This window comes from Triturus cristatus, chromosome 11 (genome assembly GCF_964204655.1).
Source record: "Triturus cristatus chromosome 11, aTriCri1.1, whole genome shotgun sequence".
In the NCBI taxonomy this organism is placed as follows: domain Eukaryota; kingdom Metazoa; phylum Chordata; class Amphibia; order Caudata; family Salamandridae; genus Triturus; species Triturus cristatus.
Window position 1 is genome coordinate 990,763,286 of NC_140594.1, and position 27,879 is coordinate 990,791,164.

Sequence of the window (27,879 nt, forward strand, 5' to 3'; positions counted from 1 at the left end):
ATATATTCTTTATAAAACTCCGCTGGGAGTCCGTCTGTACCGTTAGCCTTGCCATTAGGCAGAGCAATAATAGTGTCACGTATTTCATCATATGTCAGTGGGTGCATCAGAAAGTCGTTGCCTCTTCGACAACCAAACCAAGGCTATATCTTCTAAGTATTGTGCTATGTCGTCTTCGTCAGCGGTAGGTCTACTGCTATACATGGTCTTGTAGTAGTGCACAAATGTTGCAAGTATACCTGTTGTGTCGCAGTGAGTAGTATCGCCCTCTGTAATACATTGCACCATACAATTTTTTGCCCATGGCTCAGTGATCCTTGTGGCCAAGGCCCGTCCCGGTCTGCCACCCTCACCATAATATCTAGCCGTCCAGCGCCTCGACATATGCTTCACCTCTAGATCCACCAGCTCATTATATTCAGTAATCTTAGAGCGTATTGAAGCCAGTACAGCGCGCCATCTGATGAACTTTCATAATGCCACTCTAGGTACATTAATTCTTGTTCGAGCCGTTTCATTGTGCCCCGTAATGATTTAAGTACCCCAACTGTAGGCCTATACACACTTCACGTATTGTTACTTTAAATGCCTCCCATAATGTGCTCAGACTTTGCACTGACCCAGCATTTTCAGTAAAATAATGTTCAATGGCGTCCCGCATCCCCTCCCGGAAAACCTGATCTTGCAGCGCGGTGGATTGCAATCGCCATTGGAATTGAGGTGATGTGTACGTGGGTATGAGCATTGTGAGCAACGACGGGAGTGATCAGAGAGCGTGCGAGGTAAGTGAGTAACCCCAGTGATATGAGTGGCATGTGCCCTCTCGCACCTCCGGATGTCTTAACCTCAAAACATCTATGAGGCACAAATCCTGCATACCATTCCTGACGGCCTGTGCAGCTTTTTTTAGTGCTGGTTTGGTATTGGAGTGACGGTCCAATGCAGGGTTTTTTACTACATTAAAATAACCCCCACAGATAATCGCAGCCGATGGTAACCTATGAAGTTTATTCCACAGCTCCTCGTAAAAACCCGGGTCATCTATATTAAGCTCATATATATTGACTATGGCAAACATCATCCCGCACAATTTCCCCTGCACTATTATATAACGGCCAGTATCATCAATATCCTCATGCAACTTTACAAACGGAAGACCCTTTTTTATTAAAATCATATCTCATGCATAGGAGGAGTAAGAAGATGCCAATCTTACTCCAGCCCATCTAGTGGCCACCGCTGCCACAGCATGCTTTGTAAGGTGAGTTTCCCGCAACAACACCACTTGGACGTTATGACGATCTGGGTAGGCCATCACCTGCCTTGTTTTCTTCGGATTATTAAAACCTCTGACATTCCACGTTATCCAATTCAGTTTACCATCCCCAGTTGGCATCACTCCTTCCTGACATCAATGTATACATTATAAATTCTGTATCGTTTCTTACTCGTGCATATTATCCTCAGTCTGTGTATTCTGTATTGCACAATAATGTATTTGAACAGTCCCATAACAAAGCCCCCCACCCGCCCCAACATCCCAATTATATCAATGATACCCATCAACACAGCTGCAATCATAATGCATATACCAATCAGTAGTACCCTTCGTACTATACATATTATACTGATGTATCCAAAAACATCCCCAACAAAGCCCCCCCCACTTCAGCATCCTAATTATGCTAAGGATCTCCAGAGAAAATAACAAAAAAAACACATCTAGCCCTCCACCCCTCTGTAGGCCGCTAGTCGGCCCACAGTACACACCCTGAACCAAAAACTATGTGGGGTGTACCCTCTCAGAGGTCGCCAGCCGCCCACCAACCCCCCTCAATGTAGTAAGGGGGGACGGGGCAATTCTAATGTATTCTCCTAGCCTATTTTGTTACCATATGTCTGAAAACAATACCGGCACATACCCCGTACAACAACATTCCTAACAAAAGGGCAGACCAGTCCACGGCTACTGCCAGTATTCTTGAACTGAGGCTCTGTACGCCGTCAAGATACTTAGCATGCATAGTACATTCAGCTGTGGCAGTTTGTGACTAACCATGCGATCAGGAGTTAGTCATTGACAGAGTGCCTGTACCACGCATAACACAGATATTCGCCTGAGCTCTTAGGGTGCGAACACTGCAGTGCACATGTATGCTTGTAAGTAGGTCCAGCTTCCCCACATCTTTTGTCCATGATACGCCAGGCTTGTAAGTCTCCATAAGCATATACCATCCAACTCCCCATCAGAGCAAACCCCCAACCCCATCATAACAAACTGTGCCCTTGTACATGTAATTAACATCCGACTTTTAGCGGCGTAACGAGACAGTGCCCCAATCGCCTTTACCTGTACAAAGTTGAGTAAATAAAGACAACAATACCAGTCGGAACAGACAGACAGAAGACTGCTAGTTCTCGTCATCTGCGTCGTCAAAAGCATTTCTAGAAGACTCTCTTAATGCGGAGGTTATTACGCCGGGACCTGGCCTCCGGGTCCTCGTTCGTAGCTTGGATGACCGCTAGTAAATTTTCCCAACTGACTGCAGAAGTCTGTGATATTCTCCACCTTGTCCTTGGCATTGGAGATACGCTGCTCCGCCTCCGTTATCCACGCGCCATGCTTATCCAGTTTAGGCGCCATATTGTCAGTGTGCAGATTCAAGTTATCGATTTTGATGTCGATTGTTTGAAGTCTCTGTTGCATAGCCATCATCATGCGCTCTAATTTGTTACTGCTGCCAGAATCCAGGTCAGTCTGATGCAATCTGCATCTGTGACTGTTTCCGTCGTTTGGATTAAAAGGAGAGTTTGGTCTGCTGCTGCATTTCTGGTTTGCCCATCTTCAAACATGCAGGCCGCCACCAGCCACAGCACACACCACTATTCCTGGGTGTCAGTAAAGTGGGGGCTTCAACGGTGAACACTCTTGCACCGCAAAAACTGCGGGGTCAAATATTCGATTTCCGTCTGGCCTAACACAGCGTGCGCACCCCACAGCAGAGTAGCACTGTCCCCCCCACTGCACAGATTCACAATCTGTCCAGGTGTACCCTGTGCATCAGCAGCCACTCCCCAATGCGTCTAGCAGGCAGATTTCGGCGCCTCTTGACAAGCGTACACTGTCCATGCGCAACTCTCAAAGCACTCCACTCAAGTGCATTGTACGTATGTGGCCCATACAAAATTAATGTCTCTTGCTTCCTGCATCCAGCACGTGCATCAGCCTCAATTCCCAATTATAGCGGTGCCACCAACAGTGTCTACAGCCACTTGATCACTGTCTTTCTACTATCAGGTGCCCTATCCTCCCAGTGCTCGCAAGATGTATGCCAGCCTCACCACCGCATAAGTCTGCCAGCATGAAGGCACAATTTCAAAATGGCGGCTGCAGGCACTTCAATATGATGCAAGGTGCGGAAACCTTCACCAGACTTACAAACAGTGGCCCACAGCCGTCTAGGCTAGCGTTTATCAGGCAGTGCACAGGCCTTTGTCTTGTATCCAATGTCAGCGGAATGCCCCCAAAAGCAGCCTCGCCGTTCCGCACCAAAGCACTCTGCAGGCATCTCATTATCGGCGGCACGCAACACCCTACCGTCTCCGATGGGTCTCTTCACTCGGCGGCAGGGACAGGCAGTCGGTCGAGGGCACACCAGCACGCACGCCTCAATAGAATTTCAGAAGCGGTGCGCGTACGGGGATGGGATCCGCCCACCACTACATCGCCAGACTGCCCAGGCCTAAAGCGCCGGAACCTCTGTCAGTCGCTCCCAGCTGCCCAGGCCTCGAAGCAGCCGGCCTCCAGCACCGCCTCTGCACTCACCGCCGCTTTATTGTAGTTTGTCCCCAGCAGCGTTATAAGAGCTCGTCTGGGTCTGCCTTCCCCAACTCCCAGCGCAGGTACCTTAACGCTAGGCCAGTACCTCCAGCAGCCTCACGGGTCTTCAGTATGCTGCGATGGCCGCCATGTTACCGCCGGGTCACTCAGCCATGCTATTTCGATGATACTCCGCTGCAATCGCACCAAAACTCACAAATTCAGGTGCAGCCAGCACGAAGGACAGTGAATCGCCGTCTCTAGTGGTTGGATGGCTGGAAAAAATGCAGGATCTTAAACGGATATTGGCCCCGACCAGCAGAGCTGCACTAACGTGTGGCCATCTTGCTTCGGGCTCACTAGCGCCCCAAGGACAGTCCAATGTTAAATCATTTTGATAAGTTATCAGCCTTAGACAGGTGTTGTGCTGTCTGATGAGAAGTATGTGGCTGCGGGTGTGTCGTGTGTGGAAGGGGGAAGGCAAGGCAAGCTTAAGCACTACAATTGGAACTTTAATAACGAAACTTTAAACTGAATGATTTTAATTTATGTCCCTGCCTCCAGGGGTTTGGCACACACTTACTTGCTTGCAAGCTGAAGATTAATTTGAAGCGACGGCCGGTGGAGACAAGCGAGTGCTGCATTTTCGCATTACATACATGTTGCGGTGGCCGCCTGCGCTGGTGAGGACCCCCCGGTGTTCGCGCTGCTGCGGCAATGACGGACACAACACCAGGTGCTCGTGTCGGCGCGTGACTGACCTCAGGCCGCGCCCCTTTATTACTTATATCTCGGCGTACGCCACGTTCGTGGCGTACGCATTGCGTAAGCACACAGCGCGCTCTAGCGTGAAACGCTAGAGCGCTAATTGTAACATCCCTCCCCAACTTGGACAACAAAATAAACTAAAGTCCATAACAGTCACTCACTTGCGTGGCAGGCAAAGTCTTTAAGGCGGCTGCTGGGTGTAGGGTTCGCTCTCAGACCATACCTGCCAGTGGCACGAGTGCTGGAACAAGGTGGGTGGTTACTCGGGGCCTCACCTTCCGTGAGGGTATGATGGTTCTGCTCTGGGGCGCTGCAGGCCCCACTGGACGTCGGTCCTGGTCCCAACTCTGGGGTTGAGATCTCTTCCTCCGCTCCGTCCAGTCCCCTCGGGTCGCGGTCGGTGGCCTCCGGAATGCGTTTGAACCACGAGATGTTCCTTGTGGTCGACTCCGCCCCTCTTTCTGCGGTGACCATTGTACCCCGCCTCTGTGCCACAGTCCAGCTGCCTGGTTCATACCGGGGTCTGAATTTTCCTCCTGGCCTTCTGTCCCTCACGAGGACGTTGTCCCCTGGTCTGATGTCGCGGTCTTGACTGCCTCTGGCTCGGCTTACTTGTCGGTTGCGGTGTGCTCGCCTTTGGAAGACTTCCTCCGTTTCGAACGGTGGGGGCGCCCACCTTGGGGCTGTGGGTAACCCATCGCGGCGGGGCCCATTGAGCATAAGAGACCACGGGGCTTGTTTGGTGGAGCAGTGGGGCGTGCTCCGATACTCCCCCAGGAATCGCTGGATTTCCCTCTGGGGTCTAGTTGCTCTACTCCGGCTATTCGGATGACTTTATTCAGGGTCCTCATGAAACGCTCTACTTCTCCGTTGGCCTGTGGCCACTGGGGAGTGATTCGTCGATGTTGTACCCCTTGACTCTGAAGGAACTCCCGAAACTCATGACCCTGGAAGGGTGGCCCATTGTCACTCTTCACCTCCGAGGGCCGCCCGAACATGGCAAACATTTTCTCCAGGGCTGGTCCCACGAACACGAAAGCTGTAGACGGCAGAACCTCCACCAGGGGATACTTCGAGAAGTTGTCCATGACCACTAGCGATACTTTCCCGTTTGGGAGGCTCCCGAAGTCTATACTGATCTTGTCCCACGGGAACTTTCCTTGTTCCTCTGTCACGATGGGGGCCGGAGGTTCCGGGCCGCTCGTTACCTGACACGCGGCACAGTTTCTTACCACTTCGTCCACCATGCCGTCTAGCCCCGGGAACCATATCTTCGCCCTCATCCGCGTCTTCATCTTCTCCGTCCCTTGGTGGCCTTCGTGAGCAATTGCCGTGGCCTGACGGCGTAGTGCAGCGGGCATGACGATCCTAGACCCTCGCAGGACGACACCATCACGGGTCATGCTTAGTTCATTCCTCACTCGCCACATCTGCTGCAGGTCCTTCTTGTCCTCCTCTGCCCACGAGTTGGCGGTGTGCAGGAAATCAACCCAGGACCCTTTTTGAAGAGCTCCCCGTGTCCTTGCCAGCACGGCGTCGTGCTCCCCAGCACGTATGATTTCCTGGATTGTCAGGATCCGCGGGCACGTTAGAGCAGCTAGGAGGTCGATGTGTGCCTCGGTCTCTTCTTCTTCATCCTTCCCGCCCGCAGACGTCACCTCCTTCTCCGGGTGTCGTGACAGAAAGTCTGCCGGGTTCTTCGCACCTGGCCGGTATGTCACCTCCATCTGGTACTGCTGTAGGCCAATGGCCCACCTCTCGATCCTCGGGGGGGGGGTGGGGTGCTGTCCCTTTGAATAGGGGCACCAAAGGCTGGTGGTCTGTCACCACAGTAAATGGGTGTCCGCAGACATATAGGTGGAAATGCCGGCAACCCCATCGGATGGCTAGTGCCTCGCGTTCAATCTGAGAATACCGCTGTTCAGTCGGGGTGAGCGCCTTGCTGGCGTATGCCAGGGTGGCCCACGTTCCTGGCTCTTGCTCTTGCGTAAGGACCGCGCCCAGTCCTACCGGGCTGGCGTCGACAAGCAGTTCTGTTTTCCTGGTCGGATCAAAGTATACCAGGGTGGCCTGGTCCAGGAGCGTGGTCTTGATCGCATTGAAGGCGTCTTCTTCCTCTTGCCCCCAGCGCCATAGGGCCTCTGCTTTCGTGAGGCGTCGGAGAGGTTCCGCCGTGGTGGCCAGGTTTGGGATGAACCGCCCACAGTATGTGGCCATCCCGAGGAAGCTGCGGACTTCCGACGCTGAAGTTGGTGGTGGGGCGTTCTTGATGGCCTGGGATTTTCTTGGATCTACTTGAATGCCATGGTTGGTAAACGTGTATCCGAAGAACTCAATGCTTTGTTGGAAGAACTGGCACTTCTCCTTGTGCAACGTGACGCCAAACTCCCTCAGCCTCTTCAAAGTGGACCGGACTCGTCGGTAGTGTTCATCCACGGTTGTGGCGTGTATTAGTATGTCATCACTGACGTTTAGCACTCCCGGTAGCCCCTGCAAGATGTCTCTAATGGTGTTTTGAAATATTTCGGCTGCTGACGAAATGCCAAAGTTGAGGCGTCGGTATCTGCGTAGCCCCAGGTGCGTGCTGAATGTGGTAATATACCTGCTCTCTTCGTCCAGCGTTAGTTGGTGGTACCCCGCGTTGAGGTCTAGCTTGGAGAACCACCGTGCTCCGTTAAGGTCTGCAATTATGTCATCCATCGTGGGTGTGATGTGCCTCTCCCTTTTGATGGCCTTGTTGGGCAGCCTCATGTCGATGCACACTCAAATCTTGCCTGGTTGCCGGGGTTTTTCCGCTATCACCATGGGTGATACCCAGGGGGTGGGTCCGGTTACTGTCTCTATGACCCCTTGCTCTTCCAGCCTCTTCAGCTCTTCCTCTACCAACGGGCGTAGGTGGAAGGGAATCCTCCTGTGCTTCAGCGCTGTGGGGGTGACCGACCGGTCAATGTGGAGCTTGACTGGTGGTCGTCGGATGTTCCCCAGCCCAGTGAACAGCTCTGGAAACTGGTCCAGCAGGGTAGTTGTTTGAGATTCTTGTACCTTCCGGAGGAATGCGATCAGCCCCAGGTCTTCTGCTGCGTGCCCACTGAGGAGGGTGTCGGCCTCTTGGTTGATTACATGTATGTCAATCGTGATCTCTGCGTCATCTGACTTCACCGGCACCGTCATCTTTCCTGCCAACGGCAGGGGTGTGTCGCTCCCATAGGCATAAATTTGAGCTTTTGATCGTCGGAGTTCCGGCTTGGGTCGGAGGCGATTGTATTGTTGCACTCCCATTACGGTGACTGACGCCCCTGTGTCAATTACTGCGTTTATCCGGGACCCGGCGACTAGGATGTCGCATCTCGGTTGGGGCCTCCTTGAACTCTTGAGGGCCCTGGTGAATGAGATCAGGTACGTCTCCCCTTCGTCATCATCGGACTCCGTTGCGTTTTCCTGCAGGGCCTGTGCTTGCTTGCCCCTTGGGTTGGTGGGAGAAGACAGCGACAGCTGGGATAGCTGTCTCACCATGGCCTTCTCCGGCCTCCTTCCTCTCCGGTCGCGTTGCGTGGCGCGTTTGCGACAAACAGACGCAAAGTGGTTCATCACGCCGCAGTTGTCACACACCTTTCCTTTCGCGGGGCATGGTCTGCCTCCGTGCTCATCATACCCGCAGTACCCGCACGGGGCTGTCAGCTTCTTTGCCGCCGGCCGGCGGGAAGCTCCACGCGACTGGATTGCGTCGGCCCGCTCTGTCTTGACTGTCACTCCTGGTCCGGCGCTTCTTGTGAGCGCCATCTCCATCTCCTCCGCGCGGGCGTCGGATAGGTCATGGGAACGTGCCAGCACCAGAATGTCGGCCATCGGGATGTTCGGCTGGCGGAGGATGAGTGTCCGCAGCTTTTTGCTGCGTATTCCGCATATTATCTGGGCCCTGATCTCCTCCTTGGCTCTATCGCCTACGAGGTGTGTGTCTGCCAGCACCCTCAGTCGAGCGTGGAATGCGTCCACCGACTCCCCTTCCCTTTGTCTCGCTTGGCGCAATTTGAAATGTTCAAAGTCTGGGTTCAGCTGGGGGTCGAAATGCGCATTGAGGGCTCTCACTGCCGCGTCATAGTCGTCCGCGTTCCCTGTGTTGGGGAGGTGCTTGAAGAGGAGATATACTTCTTCCCCTGCGTAGTGAAGTAGTAGGGATCTTTTCACGGTGCCATCCGTTTCTCTGGTGCCCGCAAAGTAGTTGTCGAGCCGGCCAATCCACGTTTGCCAGCGTGGGGCGGCTGTGGCAGGGTCAGCAGCTTCACTAAACGGCGGCAGAACGCCGGACGCGGGGTGTAGGGGCACTGCCTGGGCGGGGCGCTCATCATCCCCCATGGCTCTCTGGGGCACAGCACAGCAGGCGGGACGGTAGTAGGCAGAGGAGTCTGCAGTGGTAGGAGATGCCCACTCTTGGTGGTGAAGGAGGGCGGCAGGTTTCAGCCTGGGTGCAGCAGGCAGCTGTAGCAGAGGGCTTCAAAGCCCAGCCAGGACGCAGCAGGGACACAGGGCTACAGTTCAATGGCAGGGATGTTCATCTGCCAGGATGGGCTGTGCTTGGTGCATACGTGCACTCACCGGTGATTAAATAGGCCCAGCTGCACTCCGTCTGCCTGAGATCGAGCTTGAGCTGTCTGGTCGGCCTTTCAGGAGCACGTGCACGCGCGCGGGACTGCCGCGGAGCACGTCGATCAGCTGGGGCACACGTGGTGTACCATCCGCACTCGTCGCCAGTGTTGCGGTGGCCGCCTGCGCTGGTGAGGACCCCCCGGTGTTCGCGCTGCTGCGGCAATGACGGACACAACACCAGGTGCTCGTGTCGGCGCGTGACTGACCTCAGGCCGCGCCCCTTTATTACTTATATCTCGGCGTACGCCACGTTCGTGGCGTACGCATTGCGTAAGCACACAGCGCGCTCTAGCGTGAAACGCTAGAGCGCTAATTGTAACAATACACACCAGCAGCCTCAGCCTGGCTTCCCTCTGTCTCTCTGTGCTGGTCCGCCTGCATTAGGTGAGCACGGGCCGGCTCAGCCACAGTCAGGAGTCCGTTCCGGTGCTCCTTGGGGCCGTGAACAAACCACTACCACCACTGACCAGGCTGCCGCACTGTGAGTCAGTCCGTCCAGCTTCAGCCGCTGTGCGCCCGGCTGGTGGGATGATGTCGGTCACGACGCGGGCCAGCCGCTGGATTTACTGTGGCGCCACAAGCTCATTATAGCAACCTGGCCACACTATTCTGATTGAATTTACCGGCCGCTCGCGCCACGGCAGGGCGGCAGCCTTTGTAACACGACCCACACTGGCCCTGTAAACGTGAGTCTCAAAACTCACTGACCTCACTCATCATGTGTCGGAGGTACCCATTGGCTGGCACGGATTTGATGTGATGTCAGTGCTTATGCTGTGCTCCCCTCACAGGGTTACATTGTATTGTTGCGAACTCAGCCAACCCAGCCCCAAACAAGTCTGCCGAGCATCATGGCACACCACGTGCTGGCTGCCTGTCCCACTGACTTGTAATAAGCAAGTGATTGGGCCACAGAGCTTGACAGTCAGGCACAGGCCTAATATGCATTACTTCACATTTCAGTGCGGTGATGCTTACCACCACACTGAAATGTAATAGTCTAATACCGGATGCGTGGTACTTGGGAGGCTGATCTCCTTACATCCTTAAAAACATGGGACTTAAAAGTGTTTTGACTCAAGAGACCTCTGGGACACGGGGAAAGACCTGGAAACTCAACTCAACAAATATGTGTTGACTCTAGCCCAAAGATTCCAGTAGCTTCTGCTCTGATCATTTCTGCAGCAGTAAATCCGTTTCAGCAGGATGTTGTGAGAGGGTATCCGGACTCATGACCCTATTCAGTTACATCCTGCGGCCTTGTCCCACTGGAGGAACCAAACTCCCAAAAACTGACTATGTTCACATGTAGAAATCTTCAACGATAAAAGGTGTCAAAACTATCAGGCCGGTGAAGAGCCTTCCATCTGCATGATTTTTTAATTTCTCCTCTGAACTTTCCGATCAAAAGTCATCAGCTTATACAGAACCTCGTTCTATGACTACCCGGCTTCATGGACCCCTTCTCAACCATGGCCTACTACTGAGCCCTGCTGAGGAATTTTGACTTCCAATTTTGAGACCAAGTCAGAGAGTACAACTTCTGTCTAGGTTGAACCTGGTTTGTGTATCTGACCCGCTGTTCATTGCGGTCGTCCTTAAATCATGCCTAAGTCACAATCAAGCGCAACCCGATGGCAGCAATTGGTGCTTAACTTTTTTCATCACTATTTTTATTTAAAAGTTTAAAATTCATATCTCCTGTTTCCCTTATTGATCATTGTCATTTTGTTAATAAATTATTCACTATCTTTAAAAATATTTTGCGCTGCTTTTTTGATCTTTTCGATTGGTTTGATACTTGTAAATGCTTTACATATTTTCTTAAGTAACGCCAGTCTGCTCTGTGGCAAAACTACCAGGGGTTGAGCTCAGGTGTAAATTACTGAAACCTTTATTCGACCTTACAAGAGTAGTAAAACCACTACTTGCGGTGGATTACCATGCACCCCAACCAATAATTTGCTTTCTCATAAAAGCCACCTGCGCAGAAACGTAACTGTACTCCGTTTGGGGGCAGAGCCACTGTTGGTGACTGGCAGCAGGCGAGTGGTGCTCATTTCACCACTTTAGAGTGAGCCAGTGGGGTGTGCAAGTACTTTTTTTTATTTCTTTCCCACTGACAAGCACTGCCTTCAGCCTCGCCCTAAACACCTGAGCTCTCACTCATGGTTCGTTATAACCACTGTTCATATTGAGTCATGACTAACAGCGTTGGTGTTGGCCTCATGCTGGTCAGTGACGCCCACCTCTAAGTAAAGCAAAGGCAGGCCAGCTTTGTCAAGTGAACGCGTATTTGCAAAGCATAAGCCCATATTGAAAAGCACAGCATCCGCCTAGTCTGCAAACATAACCTATGGTTTAAGGGAACCCTTTGACTGACAACAGCAGCTTGGGATTGCAGGGGATAAGCCTAAATACTTTATGCAGTAAAGTGTAGTTTTTATTGAGATTCGTTACTGGTAGTTTTTGTTATTAACTTGGGGAATATAGACCTAACATTCTTGAAGCAAACAACATGATCTTTCTTTCTTCAGAGGTTCTGTTTCATTGTTTTCTCTTGAAATATGCCAGTTGTCTTGAGAAAGGGGGATAAGTTTTTTGAGGAAAGAAAACTCCCAGTTTTGCCTCTGAAACTGTGTATGCATTATTCCTTTCTGGTCATGGGTTTGCATTCAAAATGCCGAAATCAAATTTAGTGCAGGGGCTGTGTTGATGCTGTTCTAAGGTTCTCTCTGCTATTTAAATAAACGGACCTTGGAATTGGACCTTAATTCACTGAAGTTAAAGAGAAGTTAAATGCACGCGCTCTAGCAAACCGAACGGGCTCCCTGTAGAACTGTATGGCAGTACCCATCACGCTACGCAGTATACAAACCTGCCCCTATACACTGAAACAACAATCTTAGTATGAAGATTATTGGTCAGTGCAGGTTCCAGTGCAAAACGGCTCTGCACTGGGGCACATTTTGTAACTTGGCCATGTCTTTTAAGTACTAGATGATTTAGACGGTACACGATGAAGCAAGAAAACATATTCATAATAATGACTACAGATGAGTTTTATTTAACCTCTGTGCAAAGCTCACAGTCTGAACTTTTAGAATGAAACTTCCAGTACTCTGGAAAATAGTAACATTTCCTCAACATCATTCAAAAGCTAAATAAAAATAACAAATTGCACAAAAAGTAATTGTGTCGTGTTAAAGCTGCCAGATAACCCTTAACAGATAGTGCGGGATGCTTGCAGGACCCTAGCAAAAATCTGTGTTCCCAGAGTTTAGCTTGTACCATGAAGCCCCCGCTAGTTCATCCCACACCAACCTCCCACAAGGGCTGGAGGGGCCAGGCTGTCTAGGTTTACATTTCGAATACATTGATTCTAAACCGTAAAATAAATTATTTCCTTATTTAATTTGTTATCCATATCTTTAGGGTATTTCTGTCATTCAGAATAGCCAAAGCAAGAACAAGGAGACTATGGACGGAGCACTGAAACTTTTCAGACACTCTTCCCCAGTCACAGATTTGAGTTGAATCCATCATCATTCTTTAGCTCACTTCACCACCTCAGTTCAGACACAGTTATATGCAAATCAGTCTTGGCCCTGTGCTTCAGGGGAACAGTCCAGCCGAGACTGCCAAGCCATGACTTCCCTGGACAGGAAACAAGCATCCTGGGACCGGTTTCGGGGTAACACCCCTCTTTAGCCAGGCTAGCTTGAATCCAGTGGCAAAGTGAGCAAGGGACCCACGTCTGGGCATACCCTGCCAACTTAAGGTGAACAAAACAAACACAAGGAGATGATGGACGGAGCACTGAAACATATCCTTGTGTTTGCTTTATTCAGAATAGCCAACCAGAACATCAGTGAGAAGTATCACTCAGTAAGCAGTATACTAAAGCATGCGTTATCCATCTTCAAGAAAATACTTCAGAAGACTTGCGCAGCATGCTTAAAAATGTCCAAATAACCTGTTTCCACACAAACAAGTGAAACGCTTGTTTGGCGTTTGCTGCCATTAGGTGTCTGTCTTTTAAATAAGCACTCTTCTTTCTTGAGAACATTTTCCCACAGATTGACAAATCTCAGCAACAAATCATACTCTACACCTTTATGTATGTATGATATATTCGTACGCATATATAGGAATGCAGATTTCGTATTTGGCCTATATCAGTAGCACACATTTATAGATTAAAGATATAATAGATTTGCAACAGAAATTTTACACTTAGTTGTTCTAGCATCAATGTCAAAGTCTGATTAATAGTTGAACTTTTTACACTTTTATGATAGCAATTTAGTAACACATATAAACCAATAAACACACTTCCAATTTAATCATATTCCCATGACATAACAACTGTCCGCTTATAAAGCAATATACTGTGACAACATACATACTGCCAAGCAGTCCATGCAGAAGGGAAGCACAGGCACTCTAGATATCACAAAAGCATGCCTGCTGTTCAAATAACCCCCAGACAGATTTCTGAGGTTCGAAAGCTTTCCCTATTCTAAAGCCACCTCTACACAGGTCTGCTGTGGTAAGAACAGCATTCAATTCAAAATATGACACTACCAGTGATAAGCCCTGGCATCTCAGTCACACCACTGTGCAAAAAATGCAGCACAATCTGTTAATCTAAATCTGGCAACCACCTTTGGTCAACGGTTGGATGGTTGCCCTACCAAATATTTATGGCACCAGCCTCCACATCAAAATGAAAGGAAATTACCCAATGATACAGTGATTAAATTAATCTTATGTAAAAATGGCAAATTATATGATGATACAATATGTTAATGGTGCATATCCATTCCAAATCACTGAGAAGATTTAATGAACATCTCAACATAGAACTTAAACATGAAAAACTGTGTTATCCTGCTTACAATGCAAGACCAGTATTGTGAAATGTCCTTTGCACAACCTTCAGATGAGTTTGAGCGTTCAACCACCTTTCAAATTCAAACTAGTAGTACCTTTCACAGCCAACAAATAAAAAGATCACTAGCATAGAGTAACAAGCAAACCACACATAGGGCCCGATTACGATGTAGGTCGTAAAGCCTCCGACCTTAGGTCGGAGGCTTTACAACAGATATAATCGGTTTCACTTCCAACCAGCTGATTATGATTCAGCCAGTCGGAATTGAAACCAGCCAGTTATTCTGGCTGTCATGACAGGCTCAAGGAACACGTCGGCCAGTTGGAACCAGCCCATAATCCATATGGATGGCGGTTTACGCCGTCTGGATTATGATGCGCGGTTTCCCGGCCTTTCTAATATGGAAACCCTGTCAGAAAGCGTGTTTTGGCGCCCTAGCAGGGCGCCCTTCCCCTTGCAGCCTCTGGTTAGGGGCCGAGGGGGCACTTATGGTGACCTCTGTTAATCCCTGCACCTTGTGTGCCTGCCACGGGGTGCAGGGATTAACACAACCTCACATTTCTCTATGGGAGAATGTGCTATGGCTGGTTTACGGCTGTAACACATGCTCCAATAGGGAAATGTGGGAATGCGACTGCACGATGTGCAGTCCCATCATAATTAGGCAGTCGGGACAGCGGACCGGAGATCGTCAGTCCTGTTTCCGCCACGGTGTCCGTCAGAGGCAACTCCGACCAACATCGTAATAGGCCCCATAGACTCCAGGAGAAGTTATATATGTTTATCTCTGGAATACAATTCACTCTGAAACTAATCTTGGGTGGAATGAATGATGCTACAGATTTAGGTTTTATTATTTTTTTTAATTTGTCACATGGAAATATCTCTGGGAATTCAATGTTTAATCTCAGATTTAGCTTTGATAATTGCTTTTTCTAGTTAATGTACTCATTAATACCCTATAGCCCCTTTACCTCACCACTATTCTCTTAAACCCATTAATAGTTTCACCTTTTAAAAAATATTTATACTCTTTTTACCCAAATTAAATAATATTATCATCTGTGGTAGTCCTTACTTTCCTCCATTTCTTTTGGCCTAGTTTGAATGTATGTATTGCCTTTTAGTAAACTAAACCCCTAATACTTACTGATGTTTCCTGATGTTATTCGTTTCCTTTGTTTATGGTTCCAGTTTAAATAACCATGAAATGTATGCATCCTAAAGTAATTATACTGAGAAATGTATATCACATCAACAGCATATCATGTAAAACATGTATGCACAATTAGAGGGGTTGGCCTTTGCCATCTCAGTTGGCATCTCCTTTTCCAATCATTGTCTCCATTGTAAACAATGTTCCTAGTAGACATCTCATTCTCTATTCATCATATTATTCAGTTGAGCATGCAATTAAATTTTTAACAACAAAGGCAGATTCTGAGCTCAGTCTTCAAGAATTTCTTCAGCCCAGCATGAAGACACAATATTGGAAATCTGAAATGTTCCATCTTGACATATTTGACCATCATTAGGAAAAATCAACACTGCACGACTTTAGCTTGAAGAGAACAATCACAAAGAACTGAGACCAAATACATTTCGAAATATCAAAAGTATAAAAAATAAAAGAAAAAACAAATTGCATGAAAAATCATGTAAAAGAACTGCATCTGAAGTCAAAGAAACCTCCTAACCCTACCCTTGGGATGAGTAATACCTTTGTCAGACCTAGTAGGAGGATCATGAAATCCAAGACACACAGAGAGTCATATATAGTCACTGTACATAAAAAGGGGTAAGACCACACACCTGGATCCTTGGAAGCTGTGAGGAGTCCACAACAGCGGTTTATGTCAGCCATTACTGCCTGAGGAAAAAAAGAACAAACATTAGGCACTTCATTTGGCCACTAATTAAATTATTATGTAGCACGTTCTCTTCCTCCTCCCTTTTTCCCCCTTCCACTACTTCTTCTCAATATGGTAGAAGCAAAGTGGAAATGACGAAGATAGTTGAAGACAGAATTCATTCTCTCTCAAGGTAAAAGAGACTAGAATCACTAGTTAAGACCCACCAACACGCAAACTGCACACACTATGACAGGTTGATGGCTGTTAAGTCAAATAAAGAGGTTTAGACCTCATATGTGTGTACAGGTTTTCAAGAATGGCCTTTGAGACATCTTTAGCTGTCTCGCTACTGCAGTAGCGGCTCCTCCATTGGGGCATGAGGGCGTTGCTCCACTGCTTTCTTCCAGTGCGAGAAGCAGAAACATAAAATGGTAAAACTACCTTTTTATGTTTCTGCTTCTCGCACTGCGAGAAAGCAGAAGTGCCTGGTAGTGGTAGCTGCCACATTGCAGCGTTGTGATTGACAGAGCATAGTGAGGCTGCTTGTGCGTGGCTGTTTCCTGAGGAAAGCAGCAGGAAAACGCGGGACGGCGGAAGTCGGGACCCGGCCAGGAGCTGAGGCAGCGGGGACCCGAGGGAACTGCTGAGTCAGTTTTATTTTAGTTTGATTAAATAAGGGGCCTGAGGAAGCCTTGACTATAATGGGAATATCTGATATTTTACTGGTAATTAGATTGCTTTGTTGCCAATGTGGCCCCCAGGGGAGGTGAGGTCGACAGACCAGTCTTCATCTGGGGAATTCGCGCAAGACCTAAGGACAGGGTTTTAGTTAGTTTTGGGGGGTGGGGTCTTAGGAAGGGTTAAAAGGGCAGTAGAGGAAGCTCTTCCTCTTCCTGTCCCCAGGGCCTTTAGGGAGGGTTAGGGAAACGTTTTGTTGTCCACCCTCCCACCCTACTTGTTTTAGGAGTGGGTAAGGGGTGTATTTGAATAAAGCGTGCCAGTTTAGGACGGGTTGAAGTGATATGTTGGCGGTACTTGGGAGGGGGGGGGGGGCGAGTCCAGGACGGGCATACTCACCCTTCCGGGCAGGGGGATACAGGTGCAAGGTGGGGGTGCGTCATGCAGGAGTGCGAGGGCTGGAGATGATGGAGGAGGTTGGGAGAGAAGTGATGAAGCGAATGGGATAAGTGAAGAGGTCGCTGGGTGATGTAGGAGTGAGTAATTGGAGTGTGGGAGTGAATGGAGGGATGAGAGACATGAGGTTGGGGATTGTTAAGGGTTATTGATGTTGTGTTGTATATTTGATCAACCCTGTCCTAATAAATGGCCTTTTATGCTAACTAACAGCGTGGAGTGGTTATTGGGCGATAAGGGATTTGATTGAACACGGTTGGCTTTTTCAGTTTGCACACGCTATGTGGAAGCAGTTCTCTGAACAGCAACCAAACCTAGTGTGAAGCTGAGAAAGTGAACCCTATCTCGCCATGCTGCTTCATGAACTGGCGCTCGCACTGAGACAGGTGATAGCTTAAATGTGGATGCCATTGCGACAGGAGGATTGGTCGTGACGAGGCAGGTGGATCTAGTGACAGAGTAAACCCGACGGTGTCAGGTCGGTTCCTTCTGTTTGATCATGTTTAACACATGGTGCCTGCCAACTCCGGAATTAAAAAAAATAACACGAAAATGGTTTTCCTGTATAGTAAACCGTTATAAGTGATGTATTTTCAAAAAATAGAGGGATCTTTTACAAATGCGAAAAAATCCTAATTATTTTGTTTCCCTGAATGCGTGGTCATAAAATGTTCCTTCTCCTCGGCTCCGACAGTCATTTTAGAGAATTGAGAAAAATATATGAACGAAAAGCAATTTGCTCGGAGTCATGGTTGTGTAATTAATAGAATCAACCACAGTTTTATAGAAGGGGACTCTTCAAGCAGAAATATTCTGCATGTACTCAGGGCAATATAATATTCTCTGGAGACAGATGTTAACATGAAGTCCATTCTTAAGCAGGGAAAATACATTCCTGCCGTCTAGTTTAACTGGAAGAGGCTGTGTTACTCGGTGAGACATGTTTATTGCATAGTGCTCAATCTTGTTCTGAGGTGAGGGAGAATCTAACATGATGTTTTTTTCTAATATGTTGATTTATTAGTATTGAACAATGTTCGAACAAGTGAGCAAAAAATGTTCGTATGAAACAGAATGCAGTATGCAGCCATAGAAGAAGACACTGCAGTACACTAAGCATTTCATCACCAACAAAAAGACGATCAGCTGTAAACATTAATATGGAAAGGAGGGCAAAACAAAGGACGCGGAGAAACGTTATTATAGTGAATTGGAGAGCAGTAAAAACAAACGAAAATCAAACTACCTTATGCCAGTGATATCTATACAAGTGACACAAGAGTTCCAACAACAGGACAAGGAAAAAATGATAAGTGGAAGCCGATTTAAGGACCTTACCTCCCCTTGCTGGCTGACCACCTGCAACTACTGGCACAAATTAAGCACATGGAGGCACTGGTCCTATAGTATGGACTCCACATGATACCCCTGGTCTCCAACCAATAAAGCAAGAACGTTTGCTTGAAAATGCACCATTTGTCCACTCTTTTTTCAAAATTTACTTGACGGGGTGTGGGGGGCCAAACAACCTCCTGAACCTCCCGTGGATTGTTCAGGCTCGCTCGCTGGCAACAGTGCTGTAAAACGATTGATTTACGCTCACCACTTTCAAATGTCACCAGCCGCCACTGCTAGTCGCCAGGCTACAGTTTTATCAACAAACAAACTAAAAGTCATACCTGGAGAGGCTTTTGATCAGTGGGCTGCGTTTCAAGGTCTTTTAAACCATCATTCACATTTTTGCATCAATCAGTCCAACACAGCATAGGCTATTATGGCAATGGATCTGCACAATTTACCCCTGGGCTCCTCACACTGTAATTGACTGTCCAAACCCTGGGCACAGTGTTCACATCCAAATAAAAAAAAGATAGTTCCCTTATCTTAGTGTCAACGCTGGTTCAGGTGCACTTTGGGGATTTATGTATGTAGTAACTTTAAATATCCACTATTTACCCCGTGGGTGCTCAGACAGGCGGGGGCTTATTTTCCATCTCTTTTTTATAATTGCTATGGCTTAGTGTGTAAGTGACATTGCAACATTGTAGCTACCTGTAATTTAAATATATACATTTTTAATGCAAGCATATGGCTGTCACTTTTAGGTGACAGGAATTTCTTTTTTAAAGATACTCTCGCGATGAATAAAATTGTCACTGCACCAGCTTGCCAAGGGTCACACATTTTGGGCTTCACCAGTGCTTATCTGTACATGATGCACTGCAAATTGGATTGACCCTCGGTGGTACCAGTGTGGCTTAGACAAGAACTGAAGGAGATGACGACAATTCCATTCCTCAGGATCACGGTTTGATTAAAAATGGAAGATGCACCACCAACCTTTTAAACACTAGATCACTTCACCTTCTCACATTGATCCACTCTGGGACGGGTAGCCCTGAGCCCTTCCGGGCATTGCTATTCAAATGGTCCTATCTTTTCTAATACTAGCAACAATATTACAACGCTACTGTTTTGGCTGATAACCCCCAAAGTATCCTAAAACTATTAGAACCTGTATCCAAACTTAGAGAAGAGCAAAATATGTATCTTTTTTATCTAGAAAATATTAACAATGTTTAAACATTTAAAAATGTAGCAAAAATATTTTACTGCAGCCTGATACAATGACTCCTAAATTGAAAATACAATGTCTGTGAATGAAATGTACTTACTTGCAACTGACCAGGCAGCTTGTCTCGTGAATCTCTACTTCACATAAAATGTAGCACATTAACAATCCTGAACATCTGAATCAGTATCTTTTGGCGAGTCCTCAAACAGGCCACTTCCGAAACTTAAAATTGTGCTACTAGTCTCTGAAAATGGGGAAGATATTCAGAGTAAGGATACAGGTTTTTTTTTTTAACCTAAGAATGCGCGCTCCTGACGTAGGCCATGAAAGATATTTAACATTTCAGATTAGGGAGTTTCACACTAGGCAGACGTCTATTCATGTGTCATCTGCCTTGCTTGCACTGTACAGATGCGTTGATTCAAAGGAAAATCTGAACATGCCGTTTGAAAGCTCGATTCACTATCTGTCGTGTGACTGCTCTTCGTTTTCATTATATTTCAGTATAGGTTACTATAAATGTTCTCCCTTTCTACATGCAGAAATGACGGCTTGTGGTAGATGCGAAAGAATGCAATGTTATAAAAAGGAATTAAATAAACCCCGCCTGCCATTGTAAATCACATTCAGTTTATTGTTAGCATTTAATTTGGTTCAGGGGGGCTTTCAGCTTTCTAGGAGGTATATGTAGTTTTTTTGAAAAAAAATAAAAGAATTATCCATATCCGTGCCAAAACAAAAAGCTACAAAATAAAACATGGTAAGAGAAAAGGGATAAACAAGCATTGGCAAAGCCAATATGCCTGGCTTTGGTTGCTGAGCCACCACTATGTGCACATGCAGACAGATGCACTAGTGGTCATCGTGTAATGTCTTTTGCTGCACTTTGTCTAAAAAAAAAATTGAATGATGGTCACCGTTGCATGCTCATGCAAGACCACGTGGATGGCCATCTTGGAATGGTTTACCTGTACTTTAGTAAAATACATTCTATAAAAATGGACTGGTCAAAAATAAAATCAGTGAAATAAGTTCCCCACCAGATTCACTAACTAATATAGTCTTTGCACCTTCTGTACCGGTGTCCTGAGCAACATTGGTCCCGCAGCTAGTCAAGCTTTCACTTTTGTTGTTGATAGTGTATTAACACTGCGCAGATTTAGGGCCAGATTAGGAGTGGGTTGGTGTAGGCCAACCAGTGTGTTAAATAAACCCTGTTTGCACACGGGTCGGAATTACAAGTTTATAGATATTGAATATCTTAGGTAGGTCAAACCTGCCAACAATTAATAGGGGAAATCTGAAGTGTAATTATCCTACTACGTGGATTTTGGTGTGTTAAACACCAGAATCTGCATATTATTTCTCAAACTCGTTATAGGCGTTTCTTTATCACACCAGATAAATAGCACTGGTGTATCGTGATTTATGAGGTGTGCTATATTGCACCTTGTTTCCTAAACCACTGGTCATCAGGCTAAGAGTCTACTTAGACCGGCTTGGAACTAATCCATTTTTATCCCCTTTATTAGCCATAAATGTAAAACAATATACAGGATACAAGCACATAGGGAAATACCATTAACAAAATCCTGAAAGGGGAAGGCACAACAAGGGAACACAAATAGAGAAGAAAAAAAAACTCTCGCATTATGTAATATAGACAGAAAAAGAAAGACAAAACTAGTTATAAACTCATATATATCTTGCTAGACATAAACTCAAACAAAATGCGTATATAACACAGTTCTAGTCCCACTGAATACCAAACCACACCTGTTTAAATTTTTGCCATGAACGTGGGCCTCTAGCTTTGACAAGAGCCATTTCCATTTCGTATACTTCACGAAGCAGAGCCCAAAATTTGTTAATGCTGGGAACTGTTTTTTGGATCCAAACACGAGCAATGCACAAACGGGCACATACAATTAAGATTGATACAAATGCCCCCAAAAGACAACCATGATCCTGTATTACCTCCAACACAATTTTCTTCTCTGTCATCTGAATATCGTGTCCAGCCAAAATTGAAAAGACATGATTAACTTTAAGCCAAAATACACTCAACCATGGACACGTAATGAATATATGTCATAAATCAGAGGCATACACTTGGCATTTTGAACAGTATACTTTAGTTAAAGATAAATGATTCGCAACCCATTTAGAAATTAACTCGGGGGTATAGTGCAGCATAAAAATTACCCTGTGTTGCTGTAGCTTCAGGTTAACCGATGCCACTGCTGTATCTATGGTCGCCATGGATTTCTGTACTTCATTATTAGTTATATTGGTTTGAAAAAACCCGACTTAGCTTTGCTGTAACCTGTATACCTTCATCACTAACAGTAGCTAAAAGTTTCTTATAAGCTTCACCAATTAACCCTCGGGCAAAAGTTTGAAAAAGTACAGATAGTATCTCAGAGGGACTAGGTATCTGTAAAAAGCCCAAACTGCATAGAAAGTAGTCCCTAATTTGTAAATACTTAAAAAATGTAGTCTGTGACAGCCCATACTCATCTTGCAAGGCAACAAACGACTGAAACCCTCGTCCGTCATACAACTGACTGAGCTGTACTATGCCCCTACTTAGCCACCTACTTCCAGCATGGTCGTGTAATATCTCAGGTAATGTAGGATTTCCCCATAATATAGTATATGCATGCAGCTGTGAAAAAGAATATGCTTTAGAAATATCTTGCCATATCTTGACAATGTCTCTCACAATCTTAAATCGAACCCTCTTGTAATAGTTGGGGTTAGTGGTTTTGTATAACAGAAACCCCGCATCAGGGCCATTTGATAAGAAAGCCAGATACTGCCACTATCAGGTTCCCTTAAGCAAACTTTGCATTCGACCAAAAAACGTGGCCCAAAAATATAATTTAAAATCTGGTAGCATGAACCCGCCATGTACATATGATAACCTAATAAAACGTAGGGCTCTCCTAGCACGCCGATAGCTCCAAATAAAGCTACCTATAGCGCCCTCTAAACGTTTAATGAATGCCAAAGGTACCCTATATGGGATAGTACGAAATAAATACAAAAACTTTGGCAGAATATTTATTTTAACAATATTACATCTCCCCACAATGCTGATGGGAAGCCGGTGCCAACTACGCAGATTTGAAACCACCCTCTTTAGCAGAGGTTCATAATTGAGCGTGATCCCCTCATCTACTTGGCTACAAATGCAAACCCCTAAATATGTTGCTGTTCATGTTATCCCCAAAGCAGCCGGAGCTGCATTTTATTGGTAGTTCAGTATTGTCTGTGTTTTATTTAGATTTAATTTATAGCCTGAGAATGACCCGAAACGCTGGACTTCTAATGTAATCTCAACAATAAAGTCCTCAGGTCTTCAAGAAAAAACTGCTATATCGTCTGCATACACAGTTAGTTTAAGTTCCAAGCCATTGAGAGATACTGGGAGGATACTTGCATTACGTAGCAAATGCTGTACAAAAGGCTCAATATAATAGAGTGAACAACAACGGGGATAAAGGACACCCCTGTCGCGTGCCCCTTTGAACTGCAAAAGAAGATGAAGAAAGACTGTTGACCTTAACAGAAGCTGACGGATTGCTGTACAGTTTCTGGGTTGCCGAGATAAACCTCTGACCAAGGGCAAGCATTGTCAGGGTTAGCCATAGTAATTCCCAGACCACCCGGTCGAAGGCCTTCTCCGCATCTAACATCAACATCCCAACTTGCAATTGTTGGTTAAAACAGTTTGAATTGTCGTACAAGTCAGCATAGTATGACTTGAATTGTACAACTATATCTACAGATCTAGTGAAGGCTAGCCCGTCTGCCCCTTTAATACATTTAATGCTTGACCTAACCCTCATTTCTGGAATTTGATTAGTCAGCAGACGCCCAACCCTTTCCCCTTACTCATATGGTTTGGTTTTGAGCTTATGATAGCTATTCGCTACTTTATCCCGTGGCCATCTTTTAAGTTTAGCTCTGGCATCTATAACCTGCTGATAGATCTGCTGTTCTCCAGCGTCTTTTAAAACAATAGCTTTAGAATGCTTTTGCTCTTGGTCTAAATAGAGCTTGTGTTCTTGTTCCATCGAAGATACCCCGTCTATTCTTTTTTATAATATAATGCAGAGTAGCACCCCTAACAAATGCTTTCATACAATCCATGACCATTGCTGTTGACGCTGTACCCAAATTATTTTCAATAAATTCCCCTAATGTTCCTTGCATAAATTCCACATATTCTGGACTGTTAAGGAGGAAATTCCCTCCCTGGCCTTTTAACCCCCCGTTTGGAGCCACAAGGTCAATATCTCTGGATTGTGATCCGAGGTGATCTTAGGACATACCTCGATTAGTGCCCTCTCCACAGCCCTATTATTACCGAAAATCATATCTATTCTAGAGTATGTTTTATGGGGATGTGAAAACAACCTATAACCTGGCACCATAGGGTTTAAGCTTCGCCAGGCATCCTCTAGTTGATGTATATGGAGAAGTTTGAATATAGCTGCCATAGTCCTAACCATTCTGGACCGAGTTAGAGTATTGGTGGTATCTAATTTTCTATCCATATTACAATTAAAATCTCCCAGGAGGATCAAATCGCCACCCCATTCCAATAGTTCAGAGCACAAATATAAGAACATATCAGGACAGTCAGTATTAGGGCCATACACTGAACAAACCGTAACTTTATGCCCATAGATAAATACCTGAGTGATAGCCCATCTCCCTTTAGAATCATCCAATGTACGAAGCACGGTGGCCAAAGAATTTTTAGATTTCAGAATAGCCAACCCCGAACAGAAATTGATTGCGTAGTGCTAACCAGCACATCGTATCCAAGCTGCTTTAGGTATGCTCTATCTTTAAAAGCCAAATGGGTTTTGGAGAGTCCTAGTGTTAGAAAACCCCGGGCAACCGGGTTAGCAGTCACCCGGTTTTTCCACGCATAAGGGGTAGCTTGGCTCGAGCGGTCGGAGGTCAGGCACCGTGTTAAGCGTACGTCACACCCTCACAATAACCATGCGTTCATCCGTTCCAAAAACGACACTACACCGTAAAAATTTATGAAAGAATCTCTTTGTGTTTATCTTAATTTTCTCTTAGTTGCAGGGTTATGTCACAAATATAATACAAAAGGATTTTCTTCAGAAATAGCAGGTCAATTAAATAATAACACTTTACAGGTGCAATAAATAGGACTAGGTCATAAATACACAAGGAATAAATAGAGGTGCGATAAATACATAGGGCAAATAAATACTGTCAGACAATAAATAACACTCCTTCAATGAATAATATAAGCAGTCAAACAATCGCAAATCAGATCACATTTATGAGGTAGATTGATTTTACCATGCCCAAGTACAGCTTGTGGTCACTGGGGAGGCCTGGGGATGTCCCACCTAGTGTGGTCAAGGCTGGGGCCTAAGCGGAGGTAAAATGAGGGTACCCTGAGGTTCTGGCTCACCAACTACACAGTCCCTCACACAGGTCCCTGCACCAGTCTCAGTTCACCCCCCCTAGCACCCTCAGGTTGGTCCTAACACCCCTCTAGCCCCTAGAATGGTCTTTTAGGGCTCCACAGGGCCTCAGATGCCCTTTCTACCACTTACTGCCCTTTTCTCGGTGTTCGGCTCTACTCGGCGCCGGGTCGACGTCGATGGGCGGCTCCGGTTCGATGACGAGTCGATCGGTTCCACTTGACGCCGTGTCGATGCCGTCGGCCGGTTCCGGTTCGATGTCGCTGGGCGGCCTCGGTTCGATGTCGGGTCGATCCGCTTTACCTGACGCCGGGTCGATGCCGTGAGGCGGCTCCGGATCGATGACGCTGGGCGGCCTCGGCTCGATGTCGGGTTCCGGCGTCACAGGGTCACGGTCTCCCCGCTTCCGGGCGACTCCGGAGTGCGACCTCCACTCCCGACCTCCGTCGGCTCCACTTCGGGTTCCGGAGACTCCGGAGTGCGATCTCCACTCCCGACCTCCTGCGCGCTTCGCCTCGACTTCAGGCGACTCCGGAGTGCGATCTCCACTCCCGACCTCCTGCACGCTTCGCCTCGACTTCAGGCGACTCCGGAGTGCGATCTCCACTCCCGACCTCCTGCGCGCTTCACTTCAGCTCCCGGCGACTCCGGAGGGCGGACTTCACTCCCCCGTCGACGCCTCGCCTCGACCTCAGGTGACTTCTACTTGACCTCCGGTGTCTCCCCACGACCTCCGTCGGCGCCCTCACTCGGCCTCTAGCGGCTCCGGGTACGACGTCTGCCTTCTGTCAGCGCCGCTTCTCCACCTCGGGCTCCAGGTCTCCAGGCTACTCGACGTCGGGTCTCCAAGAGGATTCCACCAAACAGGTCAGGAACTTGCTGTTCTTCTCCTTTAAGGCCTGTTCCGGCTGTTCAGGTCCTTAAGATGATTTTCTGGTCTTTATCCCACACAGGGCACTAGGCTGGGCTTGGTCAGTAGGGACTAGCATCAAGGGTGGGTTTCTGGACCCCACTCCAGGCACAAGTTTCCACCCCTGCTGCCTTACTCCTTCCTCCTTCTGTTTCTCTGTCCTCTCTCTTCACTAGTCAGGTGCCAACTGCCAACTGCCAACTGTCAACCTGAGATGGTTTCCCAACATTCCAAACCTGCCTCCCTCTGTCACAGGGTTCTAGAATGTTCTGGAAGGTACTAGTAGGTTCCAGTGATGTCACAGGTGACAATGGGTGGCCACCATTTTGTGTCTCAGGCCCTCAGACAGAAGTTCCAGGGGTAGGGAAAATGGCTCCCTGACACTGCATCAACACTAAAAAGTCTGGTGGTTCCCAAAAAGGAAAAATGCTAACAGGGTTTGAGGCAAAAGTGGGACAAAATAAATAATGATGAGGAGGGACCACCCAAAGGGCTGACAGGTCTAACACGCGTCCCCCCCAGCTGAAAGTGGGGAGAGCTACCCAACCCCTTGGGAGTTCTCATCACTAAGGCGGAAATACCTTGAGAGACCGTCTGCATTGGCGTGGTCCACTCCAGGCCGATGTTCCACCTGAAAGTCCATTCCCTGTAGGGAAATAGACCACCTTAGCAACTTGGGATTCTCCCCCTTCATCTGCATCAGCCAACGAAGGGGTCTGTGGTCGGTCTGAACCAGGAAGTGCGAGCCAAACAGGTATGGCCGCAACTTCTTCAGAGCCCATACCACTGCAAAGGCTTCACGCTCTATTGCACTCCACTTCTGTTCCCTAGGAAGTAGTCTCCGGGATAGGAAGACCACGGGTTGATCCAGACCCTCTTCATTGAGTTGCGATAATACTGCCCCAATGCCATGTTCCGATGCATCCGTCTGGACAATGAACTCCTTAGAAAAGTCTGGGGCCCTTAAGACCGGGGCCTCGCACATGGCTTGCTTCAGTCTCACAAAGGCCTGCTGACAAGCCTCCGTCCAGACTACCCGTCGAGGTTGTTTCTTGGACGTGAGCTCCGTGAGGGGGGCTACAATGGTACCGTACCCCTTCACGAAGCGGCGGTAATATCCCGTGAGGCCCAGAAAAGCTCGGACCTCAGTCTGAGTCTTGGGGGGTACCCAGGCCATAATAGCCTCGATTTTTGCCTGGAGGGGTTGCACCGCTCCCCTACCCACCAAGTGTCCAAGGTACACTACCGACCCCTGCCCGATCTGGCATTTGCTGGCCTTGATCGTCAATCCAGCTTGTCTCAGGGCCTGGAGAACAGCTTGCAGGTGACGCAAGTGATCCTCCCAGCTGTTACTGAAGACGGCTATGTCATCCAGATAAGCAGCAGAGAAACTCTCCATTCCAGTGAGGATCTGGTTCACCAAACGCTGAAACGTGGCAGGTGCGTTCTTGAGCCCAAAGGGCATCACACAGAACTGGTAGTGGCCATTGGGCGTGGAGAAGGCTGACCTTTCCCTTGCTCCATCAGTCAGAGAGATCTGCCAGTACCCCGAAGTAAGGTCAAAGGTACTTAGATATTGGGCAGCTCCCAGCCGGTCAATCAATTCATCCGCCCTCGGGATCGGATGAGCATCAGTCTTGGTTACTGAGTTCAGTCCCCGGTAGTCCACACAGAACCTCAGTTCCGGTTGGGCACCCGGCGGTACAGCTTTTGGTACTAATACCACCGGACTGGACCAGGGGCTGCTGGAAGGTTAGATCACTCCTAGCTCCAGCATCTTAGTGACTTCACTGTGAAT

General features: G+C 47.4%; 1 protein-coding gene across 4 annotated transcripts in view; it reads right to left on the reverse strand.

Moving 5' to 3' along the window:
* Positions 1 to 27,879, reverse strand: part of LOC146785794 (von Willebrand factor A domain-containing protein 5A-like) — a 310,735-nt gene that overhangs the window by 247,657 nt on the left and 35,199 nt on the right. For 3 of the 4 annotated variants that reach the window (XM_085635059.1, XM_085635061.1, XM_085635058.1), the window contains exon 2: positions 15,942 to 15,999. In XM_085635059.1, the coding sequence (XP_085491185.1) occupies positions 15,942 to 15,993 (52 nt within the window). In that variant the 5' untranslated portion in view covers positions 15,994 to 15,999. Of the gene's footprint in view, positions 1 to 3,598; positions 3,711 to 15,941; positions 16,000 to 27,879 lie in introns of those variants that run through there. The other variant, XM_085635062.1, reaches the window with a different exon arrangement.